This window comes from Papaver somniferum, chromosome 6 (genome assembly GCF_003573695.1).
Source record: "Papaver somniferum cultivar HN1 chromosome 6, ASM357369v1, whole genome shotgun sequence".
In the NCBI taxonomy this organism is placed as follows: Eukaryota; Viridiplantae; Streptophyta; class Magnoliopsida; order Ranunculales; family Papaveraceae; genus Papaver; species Papaver somniferum.
Genome location: NC_039363.1, coordinates 27,696,455 through 27,719,028, shown reverse-complemented (window position 1 = coordinate 27,719,028; position 22,574 = coordinate 27,696,455). Strand labels below are relative to the sequence as shown.

The window sequence follows — 22,574 nt, the reverse complement described above, 5'->3', positions numbered from 1 at the left end:
TGAAAATCGGATCATGTTAAATTCTAAATATTAGTTATTTGAATCCATGTAATGTCGCTTTTAGTTTTTTTAATCCATGTAACTTAATCTATGAAATGAAAATTAGCTAATTTAAATCTTGTTTCAATTTCAAATTTATAAATTTTGTTTTGTATTTTTAAAGATTTTTTATTTTCAATTTATAGGTAAGGAAACAGGAGTGATGTGAGAAGAGTGTAAGAAAAATAAATAACATGAAACGCTATTGTTAATAGCGCTTAACGCTATTGTTAATGGCGCTAAGAAAACGTTGTTGTTAATAGCGCTAAGAAAACGCTGTTGTTAATAGCGCTAAACGCCATTCTTTTTGGCGCTTGACTTACGCTATTTTGATTAGTGTTCAGCGCCATTCATATTGGCGTTTCTTGTCCTCTACTGTGCCAATCTTATTGGCGTTTAACGCTATTCTTATTGGCGTTTAGATGGATTCCACGGACCTTTCCACCAAACCATGGAACCTTGCTTGGATTTTCTGTGGAAAATCCCAACTTGGAAGCCACTAGACTTGACATTTCATGATTTTTCCACACTTGGAATAGGTTGGATTCCACCATAAGACTTGCTCTTACAGGAAAAGAAACCAAACGGCGGATAAGGTGGCAAATGAGGCGGTAGAACACCAAAAGAACAATCCTACAAGTGCACAAACTAAAATTTGGGACAACTTGTGTCCAGTTTTCCTTACTAGCATCCACCTAGATGATAGGAATGGAATCAAGTTTCCAAGAACAGTCAACATTATAACTCAACTTTAATCTTAATGAATTCCTACCTTCAAAAAGAAGAAGAAAAAAAGTAGGAACTCAAAAATCAGTTCTTAAGTCAAACTGAAAACCTGATTACGCCGAGATTAGAGATTGGTATAGGTGGTGATCTTGGTATTTCATATAATCTCATCCCATAAAATACTAGGCATGTTGATATCCAACTACAGTAGAACCTCCATATATTGATACTTCATATATTAATAACCTCTATATATTAATAAAAATTTATGGTCCCAATTTGGGCCAGTGAGAAATAGTAATAACCTCTTCAGTTTAATATTAATGATTTTTTCCAGTTCCGTCTTAAAGAGTTTACCTCCAAATATTAATAATCAATATTATATTAAAATATATATATTTAGTTATATAAATTTATGATTAAACAAAATATTTATCTATGGTTGTTTGAGAAAAAGAAATAATTTTTGGATTACCAAAACATCTTTGAACTTGCGGATGCATAATAACTCATCAACATAGACACCTTCTCGTTGTAGCCAAAATATTTCCTACTTGTCGAGCATGTTTAATGCTTCCAAGCTTCTTGAAACTACAAATTCCAAAACATATTCATGCACTTGTATATTGGAATTATAAAAACGTACATACATCATCTAAATACAACTACAAATACATTGAACTTAAAATTTTACATTTTCTATGGGTAACCTCTCTATATTAATTACCTCCCTATATTGATAATTTTGTGGATGCCCAAAAATATTAATATAAAGAGGTTCTACTGTACCCGTTTTATATTCCTTTGCGTCCGTTTTCTTTACAAGCCATATTCAGTGGGAACAGTTAAACTTCCGGTGAACATTAGTTCCATCAAGATTCAAAATGCAGGAACAACACTATACTTTTCGTCGTCAATATAATGGAAGCTTTGGGTTATGATATGGATTGGCACCCTGTCCTGGATCAGATAAAATGGGACAACAACAACAACGAAGACGAAGTTACTTGTTTGGGTGTTCGCAAAATTCCTATAGCAATCGGTAAGTGTTACTCCGACACCATATTTTGTGAACTAGTTGATATTGACATTTGTGATGTTGTGTTGGGTGTTTCTCGGTTGTTTGACGTTCAAGCAAGTTGTCATGACAACATTTGTGAATTCATTTGGGGAACAACCAAAGTGAATCTGATGCCGCGTAGACGTCGAGAAAAGCAAGGGATGAAAATATTTCACAACTGAATTAAGAGGGATTGCCGGATCAGTCAAATTCCCAAAAGGAGACTACTGTCGCGAAAACTTCTTATGAGGATAATTTTCCTATTAGTTGTACTTGTACACCAACATTCGTGGGTTGCCGACAAGACATTGCATGGAAGTTGTTATGGGAGTTTCTTTGTTGCGGAAGTAACACGAAGCGACACCAAACTATGAACTTGGCGTATGCATTTGAAGAATATTTTGAAGATGAATTTATTTGAAGAATGGTTGGTGATTCGGATGCATAACTCAAGGTCAAAGTTGTATCACTAGTGGCAGTTTTAAATTTCTCCCTTCGATTTGTCATTTTTTATGTAAACTCGAGGCGAGTTTCATCGCAGTGTGGAACCTGGTACGGGACGTATCTTTAGTTGGTCAAGTATCTTGGATATATCTCATTATTTATTAATTTGATATTTTATTTGTTAGAACAATTAGTTTCTTTATAAGATTATCTTGTTTATTTGTGCAAGGAAAGTTAGACTCTAGGATTTATGGTTGCAGGCTATAAATAGCCTTTTTCTATTATCATTTCAATTTAGTTGTGGCCGGCTATTATTTGATTAATGAAATTGTTAAAAGTTTGTTTGATTAAAAACCATTATTTGTCTTTTTTAACTCTTGGATTAGAGTCTTTGTTCCTGCATTGGAGTTTCTATCATCACTATTAAGGAGTGGATTCTCCTTGCCTTTTATCGCTTCAACTTGTGCCACATCATTATCTGACCAAGCCAAATGAGGTTCATGGTAGGAGCAATTAGGAGACCGTTTCGTTTAAATCGAAAAGGACTCCCTAACAAACTGACACTAATAAGAACCAGGCATTTGCCTAGTTGCTTAATACTTGGTGATGGCAGCTCACTTCACAACTAAAAGTCACACTAGTACATGTAGTTCTCTATGGTCATTACAAGACAGTTCCAAAGAAGGTACCAAGATAAAGACGCAGTCTGAATGTGCTGAGAATGTGTGCTGGGTTATTTGTGATCTAAGAAGAAGCTTTTGTTTTATATACATCATCAGATAGTTTGCTTTTGTAGTTGAGCAAACCTATTTTAGTTTCTCCTGTGTCTCTTATTGTTGCCAAGAATATATTACATAAATGCTGATTCTCTTAGTAACAGTATTTAAACAACCGATACCCAATCACTTAACTGTATTGGATGAATGCCTGGCAGACCTGACTAACTTGGACAGGATGCTGGATTAGACAACTCTGGTATGACCCAAGAGAAGGAAAATCAAAATGTAAAAAGCGAAGTGACACTGAGCTCAGCTTTGTTCTTTGTCCTCCTGTGCTTGCACATTGCCACGTCCACCTCGTCCTCGAGCACGCACGCCACGGCCACGAACAGTAGATAAGGTCTGTAACATAGACAATCTTTAGAAATTTCCAACTAGAAAGGAATGAACTTGAGCTGATTGAAAGACATTAGTTGCATGTTAGGTTCAAAAGATTTTATTTTATATTGGTCAGATTAGGTTCAACAAATTACCCTGCCAGCACTAAGCACTGCTCTGCCCCGACCTCTAGTCACAGGAGGAGATGCGGCTCCAGCCTGTCTTACCACTCCAGCCTGTCTAAGCACAGCCCCACTTCTAGCTCTCTCATTCATGTTAATGATTCTAGTCGAGCTATTCCCAGATACACCTGGTAAATCCTCTTTTCCACCTTCAGGCTTCGGCGAGACGGACCCACCTGGCAAATCTTCCTTTCCACCTTCAGCCTTGGGTGAGACATTAGTGTTACCTTGTTTTGGATCGCCTAGACCTTGTTTTGGATCGCCTAGGTTAACAGTTGGGGAAGATGAAGAGGTCTCAACCCCACCTGCTCCAAAAGAACCTTTAGGGCTATGCTCGATATCATCAACAGCTCCTTCCTCTTCATTACCGCTGTTAGACTTATCATTATCTTCAGCAGTCTCTTCCATTAACTCACCCATTTCATTTTTCTCATATAATAAAATTTCGGGAGAAACAGCCTCAGGAACCACCTCAGTGGTAGGTACAGCCTCCTCATCCTCTACGCCGGGAGCTATCACAGATTCGGCCAAACTCTCTTCTGCCTCGAAAATCATATCAAAACCACCGTCATTCTGGGGGTCAGCCAAATTAGAAGGCAACTCCCCCTCCTCTCTATCATTTTCAACTTCTGCGGGAATGGGCTGCTGCTGAGGATCTTGCTCCTCGCCATCCCTCATACTTTCTTCAATATCCTCCTCTGTGTCTTGAACCTTATCATCCATCAACTCTTCTGACAAAGGATTTATCTCGTTCTGAGATTCACCTTCTAACAATGAATCCTTCACCTCTTCAGGAGCTGACTGTTCGATGGTAGCATCTCCGTAGTCCCTTTTAGAATCAATTGTCTCTTCGCCTGCAGCCGGCACAGTGTCATCCTTTTCGGAATCAACAGGCTCTTCACAAGCAGTATCAACAGCATCATCTGTTTTGGTATCAATTCTCTCTTCAATTTCGGCAATGTTCTCGCTGAGACAATCAAAAACTTTTGACTTCTTCGGCATAGAGGAATCAGGCTCCTCTTTAATGTTACCCTCATCTGGTGTTCCAGATGAGGCCAATGAAGCTGGTCGTTTGCGAACTAATGTTTGAATGGCGATGGCAGGAGCTAAATTTGCTTCAGGCTCACAATCATGTGAAGGCGTAACTACTTTTGAATCAGCATTATTAGAGGGCGCTTCAACCTCAGACATCTCAACATCACCGCTAGCCCCCTCTGGAAGTGCAAGACGAGGTCGGACCAGCCTTCTTCCACCTTTACGGGATTCAACGTTGGGTTTGGAGATGGGTTTTTTTTCCCTATCATCTACTGGTCTAGTTTGTGAAGGCACTGCAGCCGTTTCTGCTCCAGTTGGGGCACTCATAGCCTGAGGATGAACTTGCCTACCAGCTGCCATTTTGATTAAACAAACCATAGTAAATAAAATAACATTAACACAAAAACATAAACGAAGGATATACTGCTAATAGTCTTGATTCCAACAAACATGCTTGGCAGGAGCCTCAACTCATGGCAATTGAATTTTTCAACGGAGAAGGCGCCGTAATTACCCAATTGCTGTTAATTTGGCCACAAAATTACCTGGAGAAGTTGTCACAGGTGGCACATCCACAGCAGGAGCCTCGTTAATAAGTGAATCTACTCCAACCTCCAAGTTCTTCACAGCTGCTTGATAAGAAGCCATATGGTCATCCAAGACATTCTCCAGGGGCAGTTGGGATGCCGAAACTGTGGTGCTCTGCAATTCATTAACGAGAAATTAATAAATGAACTTGTTCTATTAAAATAATAACTACAGTGTAAGGAAGCAAAATGAGTTAGAAGACATGGTAAAACAACCAACTGAGAACTGTCAGCTGGTTAAATCACATTAGTTGACAAGCCACTAAACACTAAAATCTTCAACAGAACTTCCTAAATACAAGAAAGAGATAGTATACCTCTTGAAGTTGTTCTTTAGCTTTTTTGTGCTTCTCAAGCTCATCCACCAATTTTTTTCTCTCCTACAGTAGCAAATGATGAATGTCAATAACCAAAAAATGATGAAGGAAAGACTAATACACTCATTCAAATAACAAAAAATGTGGACGAATAATGATTCAGTGAGGATCAATTAGTGCTTCCATCGAAGTAAGCAAAAATAGAGAAGACATAGAAGGTATATAACCTGAGCAACATTTTTAACAAGACTTTCAACTGCCTTCTCGGTCCTGACACGCTTTATTTTTTCTTTCCTCACTTCTTCTCTTTCCTTGTCCAGAGTAGACATAAGTATCTACGAGGTAGTTCAAGTAACATCCAAGCGATAAGTAGGGAAAGAACAAAATATGCGAACAAAGAAAAGTAACAAACCAAATAACAAACCTGTATCTTCATTTCCTTTTCTTTCATTGCTTGATCATTAGCAGAATCCATCAAAGGTCTCTTCCCTAAAAAAATATAATTCCACATTTAGCAGATTTAAAGTTTAAGACATCGCATTATGTTTTCAAATATATCAGAAGACAACATACCTTGCTTAGAGTCTTCCAACTGTTTCAAAAGTGATTGATTCTCATTAATCAACTCCTCCTTTTCTTTTGCCAAGGCATCAATAGGTCTCTTCCCTGTCAAACATAACATAATTTCAGTATTAGCAAAATTAATTTTAACAGTTTAAGACATCAAAATATGTTATCAAGTATCAGAAGACAAAAACCTTGTTTAGAGTCTTCCAACTGTTTCGAAAGAGATTGCTTCTCTTTAATCAGTTCTTCCTTTTCTTTTGTCCAGCCTTCGTTCCTCTTCTGTAGATCATGAAAGAGATACAAATGAGCTAAAATTATATGCTGGTTTTCTTATATAAACTCATAATACATTCCAGACAACGGAAATTTTGCACCTTGTGGATGGTAAACAATCTCCTGAGCTTGTCATGTTCCAATTTCAGCTTGTGAAGTTCCATTCTAAGTTTGGCCTGCATGGGAAACTCGGGTTATAATATTGTTACAAGATTTCTATGAAGAGTGCATCAAATAACCCCACATAATAGTTTTATGATATTTAGATGATAGAAGTAGATTGTGAGTACCTCAATCTGAAGACTATCATTAGTTCTCGTCTCCTTTTCATTTAGTTCAGATCTGCTGTTTGCCAGGTCATGTTCCAACCGAGTTATGATAAGCCTTTTACTTTCCACCAGCTCTGCTTCTTTCTCTCTTAGTTTTACCTGGACCATCATTAGATTTAGAAATATACAACGTACGAATTATGTTTCATAGGTTAAGCATCATATTTCTTTCATGGTAAGACAACAATGTAAAAGAAATTATTGAGAAAAACTAAACTGGATATGGAATATATCATTTATAAAGAAGGTACTAGCTATATATTTTATTCAGTTCAAAACACCATGTATACCCAAAAGGAAAATATAATTTCAGCCTCTTTCCTTTATTTTCTCCAATGACATGATCTAGCATAAAATACCCCTGAACACATGGTAATACAGTGGACGCAATATGTAAACCAAAGCCACTGGTGGAAAATCTAATTACCTGGATCTTCTGAAAGCCATCCTTCGCCCGTTCGTACTCCTCCAAATCAATATTCTTCCCCTTCTCGAGTAACTAACAATAGAGGAAGCAATCATGATTTAAAAAGAAAAATGTTCAGGTGAAGTTCAACCAACTGCCGTTGAGCAGTTAAGTTTACCTCCAAAAGCCGCTTCTCCAAGTTAGCTTTCTCTATCTTTTGCATTTCAATTTCTTTCTGGTTGGACTCAACTGTAATTTGCTTCTCCCTCAGCAGGGTTTCCAAATGTTCAGCCTCAATTCTAGCCTTTCGAGTTATTTCACGCAATTTCTGTTTGTACACAAGTAATGTATTGGATAGTGATAAAATAGATAAGCACATCTCTCACAAAAATGATAGCACCACATTTAATAACAAGTTGAGTTTCTCCATGCCAACCTGACATTCCTCAAAGTTGTTCTTGTTTTCCTCTCTAAGTTGAATATTGCTTTCCCGGAGCAAATTTATCTCTCTGACCTGTGCCAAAGACGTACAGAAAAGTGGATTATTGACATACAAGAGCATTCAGTCGACCAACGTTCCAAAAGAAAAAGTTATTACCTGAATCTGAAGGGACTTGAACTCTTCATCGCTAAATATGAATGACCTAGAATTGGCACGTTCCAACTGAAGCAACGATTGAGCCGTCTCAGATGCTTTCAAGGCAGACTCAAGCTGTATGTAATGGAAAAGGTTCGATTAGCGACAGTAAGTAAAGTTTCTGAACATAGACTAAGCAAATAAACAGCAGAATAATTGTGTACGTTGATATACCTGAGACCGCAGTCTTAGATTTTCTTGCTTCAACAATGAAATCTCTGTTTCCGCCTGCAGACAATAGGAAATTTCTAACTGAAGCCAACAGGAAGCTTCCATATATTAATGACACAAGATGGACGGGAAGTGAAGACATACTATTTCTTTCGACCGCCGGAGATAATGGACCACACTTTGTAGGTCAAGATCACCGTGTTGAGCTGAATTTGTGCTTCCGGAAGATCCACCGAAACAACTTCGCTCTTTTTCAGCCACTTTAATGTGTAAAGCCTCCAGGTGATTATGCAGTATCTTGTTCTAAAGAGGGACATGAGGATGGAAAAGCAAATAAGATAACTTCTGAGAAGCAATCATCAAGATAAGTGGATGCAACATGAAAAGCAAATAATTGAAATTCTGATAACAAAAACATCTAAAGACTTAAAAAATTAAATTTTAGTAACATATAGCTACACATATCAAGACAATGCAAATCTGGAAAAAGTATTAGCCAGCAATTACACATTTGACCTAAAAAGGCATTCAGGAAAACAACTAGGTTGTTGAAAGATTTTAATTGAGTGTCTCAGCTTCGAAGAGAAGTTGTCAACCTGGATTCTGGTACAAGAAAGAATTCCCAAGTTTCCCCTTTTTTTATTTAGCAGACACGATACAGAACACATGGAGAGAGTGGAATATTTATAAAACTGATAAACTACCTGTTCATTAATTTCAGCGTAATTCTTCTCCCTTTCATTCTTTAATTGCTCCAATACTGCTTTCTCTGTTTCCCAGGTTGCTCTAAGTATGTCCTGCACAGAAGTAGCAAAAGTTTAAAAGAAATCAAGTATAGAGCCCATCGTCCGCTCGATAAATTCAGAAACTAATGATTAAATCAAATCGATAGTTAACCCATGCCCCAACGAAGCAAATAACCGAGTATACAAGAGGGTGACATCTTCCTATGAAATTTATAGGAATTAAAAAGCACAAACTAGTAAAGAAGCCAATGAAAAACCTTCAGAATAAAAGAAAATACCACCATGTATAATTTCCAGATTGTACTCCAACAGATATCGAATGGGCATGACTATGGACTACAAATAATATACTTATCAGAAGATTTCTAACTAATTAAAAACTTCAACAAGAACCAAAATTAGACGACGGCTGTACCCTTGTGTAAAACATTTGGTTTTTTCTTAAAGTACAGAATAGTTAAACTAAACGATTAATATGAAATACATCAACAACATTGCAAGTTAACCACCAATCCAGTTCACTGCACATGAAAATAAAAGCAACTTTATTAAGTGAAAGGAAATTACAATTTCATTCTTACGGGCATCTGCCAATTTCCGCAAATCAGATGCTTCCAGTTGCAGTGAGCCCAAGGCCTGTGATGTTGTTGTCAGCTCTTGAATTGTATCAGACTGCAGAATAACCTGCAAGATGTACACAGATTAGCTGATCAGATTTTTAAGATCTGAAACTCAGCACCAAGATTCTCTCCAAAAGCTGTATGGTGTCTTAAAAGGTCCATCTGTTGTGGATAACATAGACCTTGCCAACTGATAATATAAGGTCCTCATGATAGAAAGAAAACAAATTAACGTGTGTATATGTGCATATACATAACAACCGGTACCTGTCTTTCATAGTTATTCTGAGCATTCCGCCATCGTTCATTCTCTTTCCCCAAATCTTCTTTTAACGAGGATAACTCAAGTTCCATCGCCATCATTTTAGAGCTACAACACAACAAAATAATATCATATCCAGGAAAAGCATTTCAGTGCATAATTTAACGACTAAGAACATGAACACCAGGAAAATTTCTCACGTTTTTAAGGATATATCTTCCTTGAGATTACTAATTTCAGCTAATGCAGCATCAAGTGCTTCTTCTTTCCCTGTGACGGCATTGACAGCTTCTTTGGATTTTGAAACACAATCATTTTCAAGTTCAGAGACCCTTTCTCTCAGTGAGACAATTTCAGCTTCCAACGACTTTTTTAGCTTCTCAGTCTGTAAAAAAATAAATTTTAAGGACCGCCGATACAAAAGAACATGATTTAATAAACAAAAGGTACCTCCAACAGATCTCCAGAAACGAGAAAGATTACCTCAGCCTTAAATTTCTCATGTGCGGATTCTATTTGCTTCAAGGCAGCTTCGTTAACTTGTGCTATGCTTTTATACTGCAACAAGAGTCAAAACATGTAAGCCCCGTATGCAATAATACAGAATGTCAGTAATCTTTCTAACTAACACACCTGAAGCATGTGCTCTTTGTTAACTTGGGCTTCTTCTTTGAGTTTTCCCATTTCTTGTTTTGCTTTGAGCAGGTCAACTGGCTCCTGCTGCAAGTTTTAGTGGATGTTAACAAAAGTTCTTTTCAGAAAACTGATGAGAAGTCAAAATCTGTATGAACATCAGTTAACAACTATCATACTCATAAAAGTACAAACATATGTTTACCACAAAACACACCCTACACCTACAGAGACAGATGCAAACAACCACGAGCACAGCATTGCATTTTTGATCCCTCTAGAGAAAACATCCCCACAGCAATGGCAACAACGTTCTCACTAACACCATTCCTCTTTCCTCTGTCAGTGAAATATTATGAACTGCATATTCTACCCATTACCCAGTTTTACCTAGCAACAGTTTTCTTCTTCTGCTAGAAATAGAAATACTTCCTATATGAGTCCAAATGCCCTGGTCTTATATACCATAATAAGAGCGTAGACATCCTAACTTGTCCAAGAGAAAAGAGTATAGGGCCTAATTCATCAACAACACTACAGCCACAAAAAGACCACACTCCACATTTTAGTTCTTAAATGACCGTACACATGCATTAAATCAAACTTATTCAACATATTCCCGGATTTCTTGCCTGGATTTAGAAACCTATAACACGTGATAGAACTCAAACGCATAGTTTGCAATTCAAGAAATATGTTGTTACTAAAAGGTTTCAAATCATCTTGGCAAAGAGTATATAGTTTTGAGGCACAATTATCAGATAACATAAAACAGCAATCCTGATGTGCTACTAAACTAAAAATTCATCATTTGCCAGAGCATCTCAATTTGAGCGAAGCCATCAAAAAGAGAACATTCCTGTAAGGAAACACATCCAGGGACAGCAAAAGAAGCACTTACCTCACTTGTTGAGGAATTAGAAGGATCAGAACTCCTATCCATCTCAAGTTCCTATTTGCAGAGAAACATTAAAATAAGAATTCAGTAATAATTCATTCAATAGTTTCAAAAGAGACAGAACAAATAACATGATAGCAATCTAAACAGATTTAAAAATCAATACAAAGATCTGTTCTCATAACCCTCAACACCAAGAAAAGTTAGAGAGTAAGATAGTTTATTTTCAAACACCAACCTAAAGAGAATGGTCAGACGTATCCTTTTCATGTCAAAAAGATAAGCATCGGAAACACTAAGAGAGAGAGAGAGAGAGAGAGAGAAATAAAATTCGCGATCATAAACCTCTAATACAGTATAAACGTGGAGTTACTATAAAGCATTTAAAAGTACCTTAGTTTGAGTAGATTTAAGACTTGCTTCCAAATTTGAGCACCTAGCCTGATAAAAGACCAGCGGCAGATATTTAGGTAAAGTACCATGTGACCAACGACAGGCTATCACATGTGTCCCATTCTTGGATGTAGAGTAGAAAGTAGACTAAGAGCCTTGTCTATAAAATAAAGACTTACCTCAGCTACCGCTGCCCTAGCCTCAGCCGCAGCAACAGCATGCAATGCATCAGCCAATTGTTTTCCTATTTCCTCGACCTGTCTCATTGTGTGTTTTATTGTCTGTTCCCTGTCAAGTGTAAGACTCCGAACATTATCCCGCTCATCTTGAAGTTCTCTCTTAGCTTCAGTCCATTCCCTCTGCACATAAGCAAGTACCTATTTGAGTGCTACAGTACTAAAATATCTAATACAGTTGTAACTAGAAGACAACAGTGTGAAATTTATTTGACAGAAGTAGCATTCATGAATCGCTACAATGGGCACATGGACGAAGCTAATACAAGAATAGATCACATGGATATATAAATTGTGCCCCAGTCACGAAGATCAATCATGATTCATCCCAGTACTTTGTGATTAAACATTAGCAAGAAGCGAAGCTAAGTGGCATGTTCGGCCAATATGACATGCAGCTGCAACAAGAGCGTACATGGATTGTGCCTTGTGAAAGGGTGTGCTGTAAACATCAGTAGTTATAAGATCTGAGAGGCAACGCAAAGAGGCATGTTCGGCCAATATGACATGCAGCTGCAACAAGAGCGTACACAGATTGTGCCTTGTGAAAGGGTGTGCTATAAACATCTGTAGTTATAAGATCTGAGACTTTTCTGGGATGAACACCACACAGGATAAATTATCCCAAACTATATAAATATCTTATTATATTGCCACCAGAACATCCCTCTATGATGGCATAGAGCCAGAAAGTCCCAACACTTTAAGATGTAATCAAGGAATTTTTCACTAGGCCTCAATAGATATACTATTCAGAGACTTAATATATAGAATAGTTGACTTGTAGAGGCGGATAAAATGCAAGCCCACTAGAGAAGACAATCAATCTAGCATTTCCATATACATGCTATTCTTCAATGAGTACATCAATATTGCGCCAATCACCACTACAATCATTAATGTGTTTGAACAGAGGCCACCAAAAAAGACTCATCTTTCTGACAAGGATAGCGAATATGGGTTTTCCACAACCTTGGGAATTCAATAAAAAGCTCTTTTACTGTTTGAAATACTGACACTAACAGGGCATCACAATTGACAGAATCCTAATCATTAGAAGACCTTTTACAATCAATAACAATTAGTAACATTTATGTTCACAAACTGGAAAATATAAGCAGTTCCCGAAATCAACCAAAAAAACTTATTAACCTACAGATGGAGAACAAACCTCAGCACGGTTTAACTGCTCTTCCTGCCTTCTTCTTTCCATTGATCTAGCTTCCTGCATTTCCAGATGAAATGCAACCCAATATGAAGTATGAAATCTAGGAGACAGGAATTACTGAAAAGAAGCACCAATTAGGAATGAGAATGAGACATACCTCACGGACTTCCTCTGCACTCTGAATAGTATCCAAACTTGCCTGTATGAAAGATTATATATTAGATCAAGATCAAAGAAACACAAATTAGTTAGGTATGCAGCCACTTCCCACCTGAAGACGGTGAACTCTCTCTGACAACCTAAGCACTTCCTCGGAAGCTCTTTTCTCAGAATTTAACAACATTTCCTTTTCATGCTTCAAGATGGACACCTACCAAGAAACACGAAGACTCAACAATGAGAACAGCGAGAAAACTGGGCTGAGAAGAGTCAAACGGAAAATACTCACGTCCATAGTTAACTTTCGTGAAAGCTCCTCCGAGGCATTCACAGAATCAGAACTGTCACGTAGCTTCCGTTGATATTCAACAATCAGTTGAGAGAACTCAATATTTCTAGCTTTAACTGAAATGGTTTCATCTCTCTGGCATATTTAAACATAACATCAGCACACACACACACACTCACACACACACACACAACATAGGTCAGAGATTACCTGATGATCAAACTCTTTCATAAAATTATCGAGTCTGTCTTGCGCGAAGTTCACTTCCATGGCTAACTTATCACGCTCAAGCCCTATTGATATAATCTCACTCCTGAGCTTGCAAAAGACAGTATGCATCATGAATAGTCGAAAAGTGAATGTTGGAAGGAAGAATAAAAAAAAAAAGATTCAAAGTTGAGCTGTTGAAAACGAAAACATATCCAGAAAGATTAATTTAAACAGACATCAATAACTAAATTAAGAAAGAAACAAAAATACAGATTCCAGGTCCACAAAAATGTCTATCACATTCTAAATGCCTTCCCAGAAGATGGCCATCGGTTTCCTCCTTAGGCTCGCTATTAGAACTGATAACTGCCTTCTTTTTATGTATTTCCACTTCAAAAACAACATAGCAGATGAATGCAACTAGTAACGATATTTACCTAGATTTAGCCATCTCTTCTTCAAGATGTCTAGCACGTTGGAGAGCTTGCTCATGTGCTTTCTTACTAGCCTCCTGCAAAATATTATTTTTTCTGAAACTTCAAGAGAAGCTCATTCGAATAAACTCTTTGCCTAGCAGTGGGATGTGGGATTTCACTGGACATACCTGAGAACCTTCGAAGAGTAGCATAAGGTCTTTTCTTCCATGTTCTGCTACAACCAACGCACAGAATTAGAAAGCAAACATAACCAATATACTGAATAATACATTTCTCCGCAATAATAATGCAACAAATTTTAACGAATGCGCCGAAAAAAACACAATATAAGAACCACACATGAGCTTTCGGATGGCGCCATCATACCTGGAACTGCCCCAGCAGAATGAGGCTGTGTGTCGTGCCGCTTCCGTTCCTCTTCATATAATCTTTTATACAATGCAACCTATTAAAATGATGAGATCCGTAAAAACCAGATGAATGTGTATACATACAAGGAACCAGCATTTGCAGAAGAACTGGTTGGCTACAAATAAAAAACTTACAGAGTTGTGAAGTGACTCTATCATGTTTCCTTGCTCCTCCACCCTTTTCAAGACAGTAGTAACCTTGGATGCAGCGTCATCAGCCTGTTTACGTAACTCCATTTCAAACCTCTCCTGCAACAGCATCAGCAGGTGTCCAAATCATATGCTTCGACAAAATCAATTGTTTTTTATTTCATCTTTCAAATGACCCAAAAGACAAAGTACACCAGACCATTAATAAAACAGCCTGAACAAATTAAAGTATACACTGACAACACTACTGAGAATCAGGATGACTTGGAGTTACCTTTAACTCCGCATCTCTTGTATCATTCTGATCAGAGAGATTGCGTACAAGACTTCGGAGCTGTACATTCTGCTCAACCAGCCCTGTTATATCCTTGAAGGTCAACTGCAGAATTTCGTATCAACATACAAAACTTAACAAGGATTACAGTCATTGGATAAAGAAGAACCAGAAAATGAAATGACGGTCTTAAACCCGAATAGCACTCACCAAGCGTTCCGAAATGACCTTTTCAACATCAGAATCAAAAGTCATCTTCATCGATGTGCTGGTAACATAGTCGTCGGGATCCATATGGCTTGTAGACCCACAACGAAGTTGAATATCTCGGCATTCCTTGAGAAGAACCGTCACCTGTAGCAACACGTGTAAAGTTAGCAAGATTTCAAAACAATATCTTTTACTATGGTTCAAAAACTAGAATCCACACTCAAATGAACAAAAGAGTAATCAGGAGTGAACACGCAATATACAGAATTAGCCAGTATACACAGGAGTGGCAAGTTGATTTACCTGTTTCTGAAGGTCAGCGATTTCTTTCTGTGCTGTATTATATTCACGCTCCTGTCTCCTAAGGTCAGCCTGGGAACAGGATGTTCATAAAAACAATCAGATGCCACACGAGCTTCGTTTATAAAGGACTTACAATTTTTAAGTAGCCACCTTTCAAAGTTTTACCTTCAAATTTCGAATGGTGCCCTCAATATTAACCTGTTCCGAGAGCGACTGCTGCAACTTTTGATTCATCTTAGAATATGCTTCAACCATTCTTTCATGTTCAGCTGTGGTAAAAAGTGTTGCAGTTTAGCATTCATTTGACTGAAGAAAATCTACTCATTGAAAGCCTTTCTCCTACTGTTATCCCTTTTTGACACTGGTTATCTTATTAAAGACTAATGACACATTATTATATTCCCCAACTTAGTTCATATGACCTTTATCAGATAAAGACTCATTGGGTATCCAATCCAGTTCAAAGATCAGCCAACCGCAATGAGGTTTAGCATATCTTGCTGACATGCCCATCTTCGTAGCATAAAAGATAGCACACTCATTACTAATGTGACATTTTAAGAGCCGTTTTTGAGAAATCGATAAATTATAGCAATACATACCTCGTTCGTCCAAAATGATTTCAGCTTTCTCCTCAATTTCAAACAACACCTGCAAACACATTGAACGGAACCGGTGATATTTTCAAAAAGGGTTCAACGTTAATATCAAAAAGAACACATTAAACGGAACCGATGATACTTTCAAAAAGGGTTCAATGTTAATATCAAAAAGAACACGGCATTGCTAATAATTAATAGCTATTTCTACAGTTGTACTGGACAAAATGAAAGCATGTGAATGAATGAAAAGATCTGACTTCCAAGATAATCAAGATATGGCTTGTGCTGAACCAGGACAGCAAACATACCATGTCACTACTATATAATAAGACCAAAACAATGAGAGCTTATTAAAAACCAATCGCAGGAAGACATCAAGGACCAGACTAATAAAGTATTTCTACTTATTACAAATGTTATCGTTTTAAGTATCCAATATCTTTCAGCTACCAATAAGAGTAAAACCTCCCAAAGCCCAAAACATGATAATAGAATTTAATCTGTACAATCCACCAAATCAGAGAAACCAAATGCATAAAACTGAAATCACTATCCCATCAGCTAAAACTGTTCTTGCTCCTTCTACGAGTAAGTTCCACTATCTTTTCTAATTAATCATATATATGTGGGTGTGTGGGAGTACGTGTGTGTGTGTGTGCAAGACCTCTCTTCTTACTTCTCTACAGTAAGTTCAACATACTATATATTTAGGTTAAATTACTTAAATATATTGTGTCACCTCACAGTATCGAATTGGGCACACGAGACCGATGCCTTGTCTGTGTCGGTGTTACAGACAGCTTCTAACAGTTAAACTTAACTGAAGTGCTGGAGAAAATAGACTAGAGTAAATTACAGGGTCATTACATTTTCCAAAACAGCTTGTGATTGCTTTCTTCCTAGCCTTTCATGTTGTAATGCATCACTGGCCTCTTGATACTTCTCATACATTTTAGCTAGCTGTGGCAATCACACAATAACATGATTTTGACAAACGGATTAAAACAAACAAAAAAAAATATGAAACTTGCAGATGAGAACACCCTTACACTCCATCCGTCGCGCAAAAGTGATGCCGCCAATGCCGTTCCTGAAATGCCTGCTGGGATTTTAGGGACGATCATACTGTTATCCCCACTTCTCTCATCCTCCATCCCACATATCAGTCTGCGAACCAACAAAACAATTAACCACCACATACGGATTACTAGAATTCAATGGCAAGACCGACACCAGTAAGACCCAAACTAGCAACTAGGTCCCTAGAAAGATGTACACAGATTCTTATTTTCAGAGACACAGACTTCACCTTCCGTTGTAAATTCCAACTCATACAAAAAAAAAAAAACACAAGATTATCTGAAGAACATGCCAATGCATAAATAGGCTTTGATAACCGGATTATAATGGTAATAAGATGCCTGGAATATCATACGTTCATCAACTATGCCTAAACAATAATTCGAAAAACTAAAAGTCTAAGGTACATAATCCTCTGACTGTAGATGCCTACGCAGCTACAACATAAATGATACCTCAACCAGGCCCCAAGCCGTTTCATATCAGGTGATCGTAACTGCAGAACTATAGAACCAGGGTATTCTAGGGAACACCCGATCAACAACATGAAGTAAGCATGTACCCGTCACAAACTAGACATACCTTTCATCACCATAAGTGCTGAATGGAACAAGACTCAACTCGCCAGATTTCCTATTACTTTCAATTTCTGCTTCACACTTTTCAAGTTTATCTTTCAAGTTGTTTGCTTCCTAGAGCACAGGGATCACAATAACAGAAAAAGAGAAAAGAAGTTAGGTAGACAGATTCTCTATTACCTACGAGATGGACCTAAGAAATTGAATAGTACCTTTTCAATCTCATTTCTTGTGGCTACTTCCTTCTCAAGCTTCTCTTTATAACCATTTTCAACTTGATCCAAATGTATCTGAACACCAATTCATAGCAAAAAAAGGCACCACAAGTGAATACTAAATTACCGTCAATATCTGATAACTAATAGAAATACATAACAAATATTCCCACCTCCAATGCCCTGATCACACCCTCTAGCTCCCCTGCCTTTGTTGACCATTCCTCAGAACTCTCTTTATAGAGTTCAACCAGCTTTGTAACCTTCATATATGCAAAAGTAAAATAGCACGCATTTATTAACAGTAATAATGCCTGCCAGATGCCTAATTTTGACCACCATTACAACTGGATTCAAGGGCATATCCAGAGACAAAGTCGAAATAATAATACATTTAGTAGTATCAACAATGACGCAAGCACCAATATAAAAAATGTAATTTGAAGTTCAAAAATATCAGACAGTATCTCTTAGAAACACTAGAATATTGCAACATGGCTACCAGCACTTGCACCAAGAATATAAAACAAGGACTAACTTTTGGCGCTGTAATTCATCGTATTTGCCTATTCAAAAATACATCTATAGCCACAAAAAGTTCGCCCTTTACGGATCAACAATATCAGGCTCTTCTTTCACTGCTGATTTCTGCAAGACTTCACAGTTCCAAGCTCTAGAATCCTGACTTCAGAATATGATGATTTATAGGCTGTGATGGTGAGAGACAAAATCGGCCTATGTTCAAAATAAGGGTTTAACACCTTTATAGGTTGGCTAAGATTTGATAGAGTATAAGATTATCAAAATTAGCCTTTAACGCCTTCACAACTGCCAAAGTTAATATTCTGTTAACCTATTCAAGTTTAGTAAGTAAATGTAGAACATTCAAAATGGAACTTTCAATATATAATATAGCGGGTTACATATAAGCAAGTAGAGGTGTTAGAAACAACATGGTGCTGAACCCGGAAAATCAAGTTTTCAGAGCGGATTACATATAAGCAAGGACAGGTGTTAGAAACAACATGATGCTGAACCCGGCACATCGAGTTTTTTAGATATGAGATAAACAGGGATTGCCAAACTTTCATTGCACGGTCTGGTTCATTTTCCAGGCAACATCCTGTTTTCTGACTCCCTCCCACTTTCCTGTTTTCTTGTTTTTCAGTGTGTGTGTCCAGCAGTCTTAGTGTTGGTTACGACGACACAATGATTAACAAGTATCTGCAACCCAGTTAATGTCTCACGATGAAATATTCTCACTCAAGAGACGAGTGACAAATGACACATTTGAAGCTACATTGCTTTCTTCGTTAAGGAGGTTATGCTACAAAGCGGACATGTCCTTGCTCCTTCAGGATATAAGTATCTTCCTGACTAGCTTTTCAAGCAGTTAAACTCCTTGAAGAAAGACATATTCTTGATAAGGTTTTCATTACTCGACATCTAAAGGGGCCATACTTACTCACTTTACGTTTAACTAATTTCTTACCATGAGCAAGGTAATTAATATTAATACTCTAAGTTTTACCTATATTTCTGCCCAGGCCTAAACATTCATATGACTTCTGGATCCAGTAAATCAAACTACCGTCAGAAAGACATAACTGAAACAAAAGATACACTGAATGCAGCAGAGGAAGGAAGAATCAATAGGACAGGAACAAACACAGAGTACTCTCAAACCTTACCCAAAGGTGAATGCGGAAAATTTCAAAATCCACATGAGTATTATAGCAACATTTATTATGCATATCCTATTTCATATTAAAAGAGGAAGTGTAACTTTCTGTATACATTTCTCTAAAGACGGCACGAATACTCTGGTGGGACTTACCGTTGACATTTCAGCAGAGTAGCGCTCCTCATTCATAGCAGCAGCATCTTTGCATGAACATAATTCCTTCATGATAAATAAGATTGCCAATAATAAATAACCCGGTCGGGATGCAAACTATCAGGGGTGTTTCAAACAATTTTCATGCATTAAGTCAAAAAATTAAAAAAAAAAAAAAATAACCTCTTGCATTGATGTTAAACTCATTTCAAGCACCCTCACTCTTTCTTCATTCCACTTTAATGATCTAGAGCACTCATCATATTCCCTTTGAACCTGAGACGTCTTAATAAAGTTGTTAGACAAGTCGCGCTATGAAGAAAAAGTATCTGAAAAACTGAAAGAGCTTTGAAGAAAGATAAAGAACAATTACATTGGCAAGCTTGGAGGAAATCTGGGAGTCATGTTCGTTATGCGATCGGCGTAGCTCATTCAGGCTGCTCACCATGGCTGTTAACTCGTCATTAAGCCAAACATTGTGCCTCTCAGTCAATTCTTTCTCCTGCCACAAGGAACACTACAGATTAGGCATTTAAATCATGAGATGCAACATAAACACTCTTGCAGACAAAAAGTTGGAAGCTTAAATGACTATGCAAGTTTTCCAGCATTTAGCATGACGAAATGATAAGCTTTTGAAAACAACAGAGCCATAATACGAACTTCGAGATGGAGACAGATCTATTACACATATACGAAGGAAAGTAACTTCCACTGGAAGAAAGCTTCTTTCAATGTTTCACTCTCAAAATGGAAAGAAGAAAAAAGTTTGTAAATGGAATACAAATTAAAGTCACCTGTGATACACGAGCTACCGCTGCATTAGAACGTGTTATTTCCGCTTCGATGTCATGAATGCGAGCTTCTCTTTGAGAACCATTGTCTGTAAGATTCACCTTCAACAATGACACATGGGATGAAATTTAGACAAGAATGATGCACTATTCATTGCCAACATTTAAGCCTGGATGGTTGTGTTATGCATAAGATCAGAAAGAGAAAACCACCCAGTGAAAATCATTCTACCGAAAATGCATAGCAATTTCATTAATGACATTCCTCCTAGTGCAATACAGGGAAACACGGCAAGTCCAGGCGGAAAAGATAAATTAAAAAACTACACACGTACAATTTTTTCGAGATATGTCTTTAAAGTGGAATTCTTCTCCGTAATCTCCGCATCTCTTTGTTCAATCAATTCAAGTAACTGTCTATTAGACTTGTGAAGCTCAGAAACTTCAATGGATAATCTCTCAACGTCTCCATCTCTACCAATCTAAATATACAAATAAAATTAGACTTAAAACAATACACAATATCAAACCCTAAAAACCATAAATCACACATGAAACCCTAAAAACGAAAATAACTTACAGATTTAAGATGAAGTTGGTGTTTCTGAGACTGAAGTTCGGCAACATCAGAAATGTGTTGTTCAAGTGTAACAGCCAGTTGTTCCTTCTCCCCTTCAAGTTTGGCAAAATCAGAAGTAAGAGAAACATATTTTTGTTCAAGAAGTGAACAAGTTTGTTCAGCGGTTATCGATGAAGCATCAGCTTGTGCTTTTAGTGTCTCGATTTGTCGATAAAGATCTTTGATATACGAATCTGCCTTATCGACAACCACAGAAACATCGTTAGAACACCGAACGAATTCCTCATCCGTGAGGAATAACGGCATCCTGCTCGTATTAACGCAAAACCCTAATCAAAGCAGCAAAACCCTAAAACGAGCTTTAACAGAGAAAGAGAGAACCAAATATGAAAAAGGAGTATTCGAGAGAGGACGGGAGGGGAAGCGGTGGACGAGAAACTAGAGTACTCCTTTAACGTTTTGTTTTTGATGCAGAGGGGGAAATAGTTTGCTGGCATTTTTAAGGGCGACACCAAAAGAACTAGGGGCGATATAAAAGGACAAAAAAGGTCACCCAAGCGTAAATCTAAGCTAACCCTTATTTCCGATTTCTTGAAATGGCTAATACCTTTTTGTAATCGGTAGCCAACACCTCAATCGGTAGTTAAATAATAATTGGTAGTAAATATACACTCATTAGTTATCGATTAATGTGTGGATATTTCGGCTAATAAGCCCTTTTATAATCAGTAGCCAAAACAATAATCGGTAGCCACAAGATAATCGGTAGTAAATATAGACTCGGTAGTTACCGATTAATGTGTGTATGCCCTTTTATAATCGGTAGCCAAAACAATAATCGGTATCATTAAAGAGTAATCGGTAGATAATATAACTTGTAAACCTACCGATTATAAGTAGCCTCAGATTCAACCTTTGCCCAATTCCATATGTTTTGAGGGTACATAGCCAACCATAACCATTTAGTTTGTGTTTTGGATGTAGCCATAATAGGAAGCTAAATAGATTACAAAACCTCCCGATTATGGGTTGCCCCAAAATGAGATTTTTCTTAAATCCTTCAGTTGATGAATTTCGAAATCTGCCATAATCGTTAGATAATATAACTTGTAAACCTACCTATTATAAGTAGCCCCATATTCAACCTTGGCCAAATTCCATAGGTTTTGGGGTACATAGCCAACCATAACCATTTGGTCTGTGTTTTGGATATAGCCATAATCGGAATCTAAATAGGTTACAAAACCTCCCGATTATGTATTTTGAATCTACCACAATCGGTAGATAATCTAACTTGCATACCTACCGATTATAAGTAACCCCAGATTCAACCTTCGTCAAAATAGTCGTTGCAGTTAAACCTAATTGATGAAATAGCCGTTGGAGTTTTTTGGAAAAAGAAAAAGAGTCGTTGGTCCATAAACCTATATACAGAAACTCATATCTATCAACCCATTTGCACCAAACTCTTTCCTCTCTTGAGTTCTAATTTTGAAAACAAAAACATGGATATGCTTTTACCGAAGAAGAAGACTGTGTTATTTATAGAGCGTACATTGTGGTAACTGATCGTGTTCACAAGCTCCACAAATCAAAATCCGAAGAGCAGTTATGGAACCG

At 37.4% G+C, this 22,574-nt stretch overlaps 1 protein-coding gene across 3 annotated transcripts; it reads right to left on the bottom strand.

The window, feature by feature from the left end:
* Nucleotides 1-2,980: 2,980 nt before the first annotated feature.
* Nucleotides 2,981-21,424, bottom strand: LOC113287210 (nuclear-pore anchor-like). Of its 3 annotated transcripts, none has more exons than XM_026535894.1 (50): nucleotides 20,955-21,424; nucleotides 20,710-20,856; nucleotides 20,378-20,476; nucleotides 19,954-20,082; nucleotides 19,764-19,856; nucleotides 19,581-19,646; nucleotides 17,917-18,006; nucleotides 17,741-17,818; nucleotides 17,533-17,642; nucleotides 16,920-17,037; nucleotides 16,738-16,830; nucleotides 15,871-15,919; nucleotides 15,434-15,537; nucleotides 15,269-15,337; nucleotides 14,966-15,109; nucleotides 14,756-14,860; nucleotides 14,467-14,580; nucleotides 14,288-14,366; nucleotides 14,089-14,132; nucleotides 13,922-13,995; nucleotides 13,485-13,587; nucleotides 13,275-13,409; nucleotides 13,098-13,196; nucleotides 12,984-13,025; nucleotides 12,830-12,883; nucleotides 11,602-11,781; nucleotides 11,423-11,470; nucleotides 11,033-11,083; nucleotides 10,132-10,218; nucleotides 9,982-10,056; nucleotides 9,699-9,883; nucleotides 9,504-9,606; nucleotides 9,184-9,300; nucleotides 8,575-8,667; nucleotides 8,015-8,173; nucleotides 7,874-7,927; nucleotides 7,661-7,774; nucleotides 7,499-7,576; nucleotides 7,241-7,390; nucleotides 7,084-7,155; nucleotides 6,618-6,755; nucleotides 6,429-6,503; nucleotides 6,246-6,333; nucleotides 6,061-6,153; nucleotides 5,912-5,976; nucleotides 5,715-5,822; nucleotides 5,488-5,550; nucleotides 5,129-5,285; nucleotides 3,522-4,936; nucleotides 2,981-3,390 (listed from the first exon to the last, which is right to left on the bottom strand). In XM_026535894.1, exons 1-50 carry the CDS (start codon nucleotides 21,258-21,260, stop codon nucleotides 3,298-3,300), a joined length of 6,405 nt encoding a protein of 2,134 aa, XP_026391679.1. In that variant the 5' UTR covers nucleotides 21,261-21,424; the 3' UTR covers nucleotides 2,981-3,297. The 3 variants fall into 3 exon arrangements, with proteins under 3 accessions (XP_026391679.1, XP_026391680.1, XP_026391681.1); XM_026535895.1 differs by having other exon boundaries at nucleotides 10,132-10,215; XM_026535896.1 differs by lacking the exon at nucleotides 16,738-16,830.
* Nucleotides 21,425-22,574: the final 1,150 nt, after the last annotated feature.

Bases quoted from the DNA above. Each gene is read 5' to 3' on its own strand.
- LOC113287210 (XM_026535894.1), bottom strand. From the start codon at position 21,260: ATGCCGTTATTCCTCACGGATGAGGAATTCGTTCGGTGTTCTAACGAT. The intron at 20,477-20,709 runs GTACGTGTGTAG...TCATTGTTGAAG, and splicing joins AGACATATCTCGAAAAAATT to GTGAATCTTACAGACAATGG. The intron at 13,588-13,921 runs GTAAATATCGTT...TTGCAAGCTCAG, and splicing joins GAAGAGATGGCTAAATCTAG to GAGTGAGATTATATCAATAG.